This window comes from Ictalurus punctatus, chromosome 14 (assembly GCF_001660625.3).
Source record: "Ictalurus punctatus breed USDA103 chromosome 14, Coco_2.0, whole genome shotgun sequence".
NCBI lineage: Eukaryota > Metazoa > Chordata > Actinopteri > Siluriformes > Ictaluridae > Ictalurus > Ictalurus punctatus.
In genome coordinates this window covers 12,820,284-12,830,085 of record NC_030429.2, presented here as the reverse complement: position 1 = coordinate 12,830,085, position 9,802 = coordinate 12,820,284, and the positions used below count along the sequence as shown (strand labels likewise).

The 9,802-nt window shown below is 38.2% G+C and overlaps 1 protein-coding gene across 1 annotated transcript in view; it reads left to right on the top strand.

Annotated features, from left to right (window-relative positions):
• furinb (furin (paired basic amino acid cleaving enzyme) b) overlaps positions 1–9,802 on the top strand; it is a 101,825-nt gene that overhangs the window by 87,544 nt on the left and 4,479 nt on the right. Inside the window, exons 10-15 of the mRNA XM_017485006.3 lie at positions 2,645–2,745; positions 4,369–4,472; positions 4,605–4,722; positions 5,962–6,141; positions 6,464–6,588; positions 7,453–7,581. Of these exons, the coding sequence (XP_017340495.1) occupies positions 2,645–2,745; positions 4,369–4,472; positions 4,605–4,722; positions 5,962–6,141; positions 6,464–6,588; positions 7,453–7,581 (757 nt within the window). The remainder of the gene's footprint in view (positions 1–2,644; positions 2,746–4,368; positions 4,473–4,604; positions 4,723–5,961; positions 6,142–6,463; positions 6,589–7,452; positions 7,582–9,802) is intronic.

Here is a 9,802-nt window from a genome sequence, read left to right as displayed (position 1 = left end):
TCAGTGCAGCAGTGGTAGTGACATTGTAGTGGCATGTTAGTATGTGTGTTGCCGAAAACAGTATATCAAGTGCAGCAACGGTACTGGCGTTTTTAAAGAGTGTGTATGTTAGACACATCTACTTTTTTAGTGCATATTTTTGGTGTACAGATAAAGACTGCAGCTTATCTTTTTCCATGCACGATTTGTGTTAATCACCGTCTTCAGTGTCAGTGCCACACACTTCCCACTACTGTGTCCTTGCTGTACTGAGAGTGCTCCACTATACGTGTAATATCATGTCAGTGGTGGTTAGAGTACTACTGAGCTTCTGTCTGTAATTATTTAGGCAAGTTTTAGTGGCAGCTGATCGTGACATTAGATGTGAAGGCTAATATCTATCAGCATTATCAGCATATTACTGTTGAGCAATTAATGCATTATATCACAAAGTCTCATTGATTGCAATGATAAGATAATAATAAGAATGATGTGGGGCAAAAGTATGACACATTCACACATTTAAACGCAGACAGGCAGCAGCATTCGTGATTTCAGGGGGGTTTTTTAAGTGGGAAAAAAAACCACTAAACTTATTGTTCTGTCATCTGTCCTTTTGTGTAATTTGTACTTTCTTTGTACAGTGTGTGCTTAGTCTATCTACTTGTAGTTTCTCCTTCAAAAGGCATTTTGTGGAAAAAGGATGATAGAATGAATAGCTCATCTCATTCAAAATAATTACACCTGCAAGTGTATTTGATGTGTGCCTTCTCGGTTATTGTTGATGACATGTTATAGACATCTGATTGATTCAGGATGGAAAAGATCAAATGAGATCAAATCTCGGGCAGGTCACACTGTGTAATCGCCTGACACAACCATCACTGATACTGCATGAATCAACAGACTGGGTTACAAAGTAATCAACCAATCAATCAATCAGTAATCATAGCATCACTTCTTCATACAATTCTGTGTAATGTTCTTTTTCTTTTGCTGATTGGTGGTGCTCTTGCACTTGATTCCACAAAAGGCCAAAATAATCCACCTTAATGACATTTGTTAACAGCTAATAATCTGACGTGAATCCCAACAATAAATTATATTCATTTTATCTTTGAAAGGCAGGGGGGTTTATCCCTGATATTCAATTTATAGCCACTTATATTTAAAGGGGACCTATTATGCAAAATTCACTTATACATGGTGTATGAACATAAATGTGTGTCTGCAGTGTGTGTACACAACCACACTATAATGGTAAAAATCCAGCTATTCCTTTTTTTTATATTCCCCATAAATCATAAATAATGTCTCAAAATGAGTCATTCGCGTTTTCTATCCATTGAGACGTTACATTGGAACAGGCCCTGCCCATGACTGGTGACAGACTCTGCCCTATTAGCATAGATACCCTAGGTGAGCTGCACACAATCCACCATGTTTTCCACAATGGAGCAGCTACAGTGATTGATAAACTACAGTGATAAGCTATAGTGAAAAGAAGAATGTCTCAGCTTCGTAAGTGTTGTTGTTGTTGACTGTAAGAATGAACATAAGAGTCTTCGTGAACTCCCGGCATCAGAGCCACTGAAGACGCAGTGGAGTTTTATTTTTGAAAGAAATGGGGCCCAAAAAATAGATAAATTCATATATGTTTGTTTGAGTCATTTTACACCAGACTGCTTTGCAAACGAGGGTCAATACAAAGCAGGATTTGCTGAAAAGTTGATTCTCAAGCATGGATCAGTACCAACTGTTCATGATCTAGCTTCATATCAAGAAGACGTAAGTATCACACTTTATATTTTGTAAATGTTTGCAAATCGCAAATTCCACAGCTAACACAGCTAAAGTTACCATTGTCTCTGATTGTATTCAGCTATGTCGTCATTTTTATTTTTAAACCCAAAAACTGTCTGTAAAATTTTACTGTCTGTAAAATTCATACATATAGGGCTGAATACAGGTATTTACGGTGTCAGTCATATTGGTTCTCCTGATTTGTTGTTGCCATAGTATCCGAAGCACGAGCTGTAAAGGCATAGCCCTTTTTCAGAAAGGGGCCGAGGAGCAGCAGCTTATTTGCATTTAAAGAGACACACACGAAAACAGTGTGTTTTTGCTTCCACCCAAAAAGGGGCATTTACAGCATGCTATAACAAATTTATTATATGGTATAATAAAAGTGGGAATTTCGAGCTGAAACTTTCTGGGGACACCTGAGACTTATATAACATCTTGTAAAAACGAGCATAATAGGTCTCCTTTAATAAACTGGCAGTTGAGTGTGTGTGTGTGGCTCTGTTAGGGTATGTGATTCCTGATGGTAGTGTTGCCTGGGGCTGGACCATGTTCTATCCCAGACTATAGGAGAATGCCAGGACTGCCCCAGGTCTCAGCGGCCCTAATTAAACTCATGTCCAGTCAGCCATGATGATGACGGTGCCATCTTATTAATCTTTGGGACAGCCAGAATCCCGGCAGCAGTGAGTGAACGAGGGGACAGAGGTTGCTCCGGTTGCTAGCTTTGTCAAATGTGTCAACGAGCCAGGATGTCTTTTTTCATTTCAATACGTTTTCACTAACTTTCATATCTAATTTTTAGTTTGTTTTTGTGTGTGTGTGTGTGTGTGTGTCTGTGTGTCTGTGTGTATGTGTGTAGGTGACAACCGATCTAAGGAACAAGTGCACGGACTCTCACACTGGCACGTCTGCTTCAGCCCCTCTGGCTGCAGGCATTATTGCTCTCGCCCTGGAAGCTAAGTGAGTGACGAAATCTGCCAACACACTCACACCCACCCACACACCTACTTAGGGGACACACTTTGGCAGACGTGTCCCATATTTACAACAAATGCCCTGCTACCTGAGTCCAACTCTTCAGTTACCCACATTAACTTACATGCCTCACTTTTAAACTCTTTTACCCTCCCCTCTCCAACACACGCATTCACAGTTCATTGTTTCATATTGACAGTGACACAGTCTTCACCTGTCTACAGTACAGTCTGTCACATCGTTGACTCAAAGTAATACATGATGTAAAGCACTAGATAGCAGTCCAAATATATATTATATCTAGCATTAGTTAATTAGCCAGTCAGTATGGCAATTGATTGTTTAATTCATTGATGAAACAAGAGAACATGATTATGATTAACATATGATTACTTTAACAGCTCTAAAACAAATGCACCAACTCCTGTAAGACACTTTTTAAATCTGATGTGTCCTCCATGAAATGTGGTGAAGAGTTGTGCACAGAAGAATGGAGTTGTTTGCCAGTTTTAGCAGAGAAAGGAGTCACAGAAGAGCTCAGTGGCATCCTCATAATAGCTAGTCACCTCCTCAATTATGAGCCCTCACAGAGCCATGCAATAGTCTTCCCTTCCACACTAAAGCGCGCCAATAAGAACATGAAATATTACCGATCAGCAAAAAAAAAAATTTTGTTCCCCAGTGCAGGGAATGTGGGTGTGTCCACGGAAGCACAGTATCATTTAAGGGCTGGAGATCACTGATAGGCATGTGAAATGGAGTGTTGTGAAGAAAACAGAATAGAGCTTTTCTGGTTCAGTCCCTGCCGTTTGGAGCAGTAAACCCCTCTTATTCATGCTTTGATTATATTTGCCCGAGGTGCCTTGCATTTTCTCTCTCTGTCTCTCTCTCCCTCCTTTCCCCTCTTCCTCCCTCTCTCCCTCTCCCTCCTTATGGCACTTTTTCTCCCTATTAAATCTCTGGGTGGTGTTTATGATGATGTTTAGTTGAAGGTGACTTCAGAGCCTGTTTCTGTGTGGAGAGGCTGGGGCAGTTTATTTTCTCTGAGAGTCTCCTGTGTGCTGCATTGCCCAATCATCTCTAGGTCAGACTGTCCTGATTATAAATTACAGTTATGGCAAATTCATTTACAAGGTCATTTATTATGGTGGTTAATTAGTGACACAAACTGATTAACTTGACCATTGTTTTAGATTTGTGAACGCCACAGCAGATGACATTTCATTTGTCACATTAAAGTATTAGAGTGGATCAATTTCACTGATTTTTTTGTGTTTTGTTTTTATTGACTACTCAGGTGCTTAGGGTGAGTAGGAATTCAGTGTTAGCAGCACTGCTGGATGTTTATGTGCCTCTTTGTGGGCTGCAAATGCTCACACAGCCATGTGTTGTGCCATGCATTGGATTAATCTAGCTACATTTATGGTAGAAATCATTTGCTAATTTTGACTTCAGTTTGAAATATAGAGTTGCATCTAGCATGGTTTGGTTATTAACACTGTCGTATTTAGCATAACTATGAATTGTTAATTAGTATATTATTCTGCTGTTGTATTACAATAATTGTAATGACTTTCCCCTTTCCTTTTCTCTTTTGTCTTAATACAGTATGAATTTGACCTGGAGGGACATGCAACACCTGGTGATTAGAGCAGCACGTCCCGCCCACCTCATCACAAACGATTGGAGGACCAATGGAGTGGGCCGCTTAGGTAATAAACAGATGTTGTCATCCAGTTGGGAATTGGAAACAGTTGGATGGCTCAAATGAACTTGGCTGACTTCACCTCTCCATCTCTCTCTCTCTCTCTCTCTCTCTCTCTCTGTCTTTCATTTTCTGGTAGTGAGCCACTCATATGGCTATGGTTTGCTAGATGCAAGTGCCATGGTGGCATTGGCCCAGAACTGGACCAGTGTGGGGCCACAACACAAGTGTGTTATCGACATGCTGACTGAACCCAGGTACAAAAGTTCAAAGAAACGTGCACACACAGGGCGAGCTGCCTGAGGAGGCTAGATACCTGAATGTGATTCCAGCAATGCAGACAATGAAAACTTTGTGATTTTTTGTTGACTTTGTTACTAATCATACCTCCAATATTGTATACAACGGATGACTATTGCAAACTCATTGTGGCTGACAGATGGATGGACATTTCTGGATGATGATGATGATGATGATATTGCTTAAACTGTTTCTAATTGAATCCTAAATGACCTTGCCTAGTCATTATTCTAATGTTATTTGGAAACTTCAGCTCTACACACTATTAAAAATACTGTATTATGTGGGAATAAAGCTAAACAAAAACTACTATGATCTTGCCAGATAGTGAAATTTGTGCTTTGGATTGTGGCCTTCTATTTTTGAGAGGTAGACATTCTTAATAGCTGATATCAATATTTCTGTTTATGCCCTTATAAAATTTTTATTTGTTAAACATATTTGCTTGCCACTCTAACAAACAAAACACATTACCAACAAAGTTACAGTTACATTTATGTAGCGCTTTACATGGGGGGGGGGATCTCCTCAAGAACCACTAGTGTGACGATGATGCGACAGCAGCCATAGTGCGCCAGAACACCCACCACACATCAGCTATTAGTGGAGAATAGAGTGAGATGGGGTGATAGGGGTCCATGGTAGAGAAGGGCCAATGGGGGAATTTTACCAGGACACCAGTTATACCCCTACTCTTTAGGAAAAGTGTCCTGGGATTTTTCATTACCACCGAGAGTCGGTGCTGTTTTTACAGTATAGTGTCCCAGTCACTATACTGGGGCCCCACACAGACCATAGGGTGAGCACCACCTGCTGGCCTAATACCTAAAACCCTAGTTTTTCCCAGGAGGTCTCCCTTCCAGGTACTGGCAAGACTCAACCCTGTTTAGCTTCAGTGGGACACCAGGTGAGAACTGTAGGGAGATATGGCTCTGGCATAATGAAGTAAAATTGTTCTTGAGTCTTGATGAGATTTGAACATGTCTTCAAATCTATTCACTGTCAATCGATCAGTGCTAATATTTTATTGCGAATGTTCAGCATGAAGTGGTAATTTAAATAAAATAAAAAAAGATTGCACATAGTGAATAAAAAGTCTAACTTTGCTTTCAAATTTGTTTTCAAAGTTTTCAAAGAGTCCATCATTCTTGTCAGTATTTTTTTGGAACAGTTCATGTTATGCCGCTGTGTTGTAGGGATGTGAGGAACCATCTGGTGTTTAGTAAGAGTGTGGATGCCTGTTTAGGACAGCCTGAATTTGTGAGCTCACTGGAGCATGTGCAGGCCAGACTCACACTTTCATACACACACAGAGGGAACCTGGCCATCCACCTCTTCAGCCCTCTGGGGACCCGGTCTACACTGCTAGCTCCCAGGTAAACTCACACATATCCTACACAATAACGTAAAATTAAACAAGGCCACACACATTTCCGCTGTTTATGCATTTCATCAAGTATTCGTTGATTACTCTTGCTTGATTACTCTTCCAGGTAGAATAAATGTTTTTAGATACACAAGTGTAATAACTGTTGAATCATATTAGTACAAGATAGTTTGCATACTGCTCTCTCTCTCTCTGTCTGTCTGTGTCTCTGTCTGTCTGTGTGTGTGTGTGTGTGTGTGTGTGTGTGTGTGTGTGTGTGTGTGTGTGTGTGTGTGTGTGTGTGTGTGTGTGTGTGTGTGTGTGCATCTCAGGCCCCAGGACAACTCCCCAGAGGGTTTCAATGACTGGGCCTTCATGACCACACATGCATGGGATGAGGACCCACAAGGAGAGTGGACACTGGAAATAGAGAATGTGGCTGGGCTTAATGATAATGGTAAAATTCTTCATTTTAAATGATGGATATTTTAAAGATTAAAATGTCATATCAGAAATAATGACTTGTTAAGTGATGGTTCATGGTTAGGATTTGGCCAGACCTCTTCTGTCATCAACTTTCCATTTCTTTTATTTTCTGTAATGTACACTTGCCATCCACTTTATTAGGAACACATGTACAACTGCACATTCATGCAGTTATTTAATCAGCCAGGCATGTGGCAGCAGCACAATACATAAAATAATGCAGATACAGGTCTGCATTAAGAGCTTCAGTTAATGCTCACATCAAACATCAGAATGAAGAAAAATTGTGATCACTGTGACTTTGATCCTGGCATGGTTGTTGGTACTAGAAGGTCTGGTTTGATGTTTTGTTGCATGCTGAGATTCTTTTCTACTCACAAGAGTGATTATTTTATCCTTCCTGGCACCTCATACCAATCTGGCCATTTCCTCTGACCTCTCTCATTAACAAGCCATTTCCACCAACAGGACTGTTGCTCACTCGGTGTTCTTTTGTTTTTCACACCATTCTATGTAAACTCTACACACTGTTGTGTGAAAATCCCAGGAGATCAGCAGTTTCTGAAATACTCAAACCAGCCCCTCTGGCACCAACAACCATACCACAGTTAAAGTCACTGAGATCCCATTTTTGCCCATTCTGATGTTTGATGTGAACATTAACTGAAGCTCTTGACCTGTATCTGCATGATTTTTTTTGCATTGCGCTGCTGCCACATGATTAAATACCTGCATGAATGCACAGTTGTTCAGGTGTTCCTAATAAAGTGGATGATGAGTGTATACACTGTCAGTAATCTGTCAGTAATTCCATTTCTCTCTTTTACACATCCAGGTGTTCTTTCACAGTTCACACTAATCCTATATGGAACCGGCTCCAGTGCTGTGGACCCTTCTGCTTCAGATTTCAGCCGGCCTTCCAACAACAGCTGTAAAACATTTGATGCCCAGCAGATATGCATTGGTAAGAACAAGCTAATACACACACGCACATACAATAAACAATGAAAAATATTATTAAAGTTACTGCAAACATCTAGAAATGGACAGTGAATGAAGAACAACAGGTGACAGCCTGGCTCACTGACATGTCTGACAGAACTGCCTTCTTTCCCTCAAATATACTGTTACTTAAAAGTTACCACAGTTTTCATGACCATGAAATTACAACTTGAATATACAGTACATGAACATGAGAATATATATATATATATATATATATATATATATATATATATATATATATATATATATATATATATATATATATATGAATATTCATGATATCATATGAATTACAGTTATGCCAATTATCAAAATGGCATTTTGGAAACCAAAATGTTTTAATGTGTTATTTTATGACCTACACAATATTAGGCAGGTGACTTTTGAAGTTATACACTAATCGGTGTATATTGCCACACTGATACATCCACATACACCAGTCTCTTGGCCATGTTTTAATGAGTCTCTTTTATCAGCTCTGACTCTATCATAATGAATATTCATTTGACTTTCAGTATTGAAAAATACTATGTAGAGGGCCATTGCCAGGAGGAAGTGAATTACTGATAAAGCACATTTTTATCAGGAGGAAAATAACTTGTGAAGGGTTTGTTCTTTTCTTGTTTTGATGAGGAGTTGCTTTGTAACTACCTCCTCCTAAGACCAATAATTGCAGTAATATTGATGCATCCCTAACTTTCCATTTGTACTGTTAATGAATGGATGTGTTTGACTCTCAGTATTGATATTACACTCTGTAATCAATATTACTGCAGTTACAAATAGAGCAGTAAGATAATACTGATAATTGTGCAATTACTATAGTGCATTAGATATGCCTTCTCTGTGTGAGCCTTTTAAATGTGGTTCTTATTTTGATTTCACTGTTGAAGTGTTTTACGATAAGTGTGTATAAATTCTGGAGGCACATTTTACCTGTTACAAGGAGCAATGACAAACATAATGGCTACTTTCGGCAACAAGAGTAAATGTACTGTGATCATTTTGTAGTTTGAATCATGCAACACGTATTTCCCCCCTATCCTGTCCTCAGTCTCACTGTAATAGGACAATAGAGGGTGAAATATTGGGGGAAATTATTAAAGCTTATGTACACAAAAATATAAAATTATTATGAAAATCTAAATTAAGTTTAGTTTTAGTGTGCATTTCTTACAATTACAACAGAGGGTCCAGGTTCTAACAGTAGCAGTCACAGGTTTCGAACTCACAACCTCCTGCTCACTACCATGAGCCCCAAGAGAATTCAAAATCTTCTACCATCCATCTACAATGCACTCACTCTACTGTTACAGCTACTGTTTTGCACATTAAGCATTTCCACCAAATCCAATCCATGCATACTTTACACTGAAACATGAAAGATTTTATTGATATTATCTACAATTATTATTATTTTTATTAGTTTCAAAGTCAATAGTTGCAGATTCATTTCATTTTTTTTATTTGATTGATTTTAGCATTGGGGCAAAGTGGTTTAGTAGTTAGCACGTTTGCCTCACTCCTCCAGGGTTGAGTGTTCGATTCCCGCTGTGGCCCTATGTGTGCAGAGTTTGCATGTTCTCCCCATGCTTGGTAGGCTGATTGGCATGTCCAAAAAAGTGTCTGTATTGTGTGAATGTGCCCTGCGATGGGTTGGCACTGCGATGGGGTGTCCCCCGCCTTGTGCCCCATTCCTCCTGGGATAGACTCCAGGTTCCCTGTGACCCTGTAGGATAAGCAGTACAGAAAATGGATGGATGCATGATTTTTTATATATATATATATATATACATATATATATACATATATATATACATATATATATATATATAAATATATATATATATATATGTATATATATATGTATATATATATGTATATATATATATATATATATGTATATATATATATATATATATATATATATATATACATATATATATATATATACATATATATATATATATATAAATATATATATATGTGTATATATATAAATATATATATATATATATATATATATATATATTTATATATAAATATATATATAAATATATATATATTTATATATATATTTAGATATTTATGTGTGTGTGTGTGTGTATATATATATATATATATATATATATATATATATATATACAGTGAGGGAAAAAAGTATTTGATCCCCTGCTGAT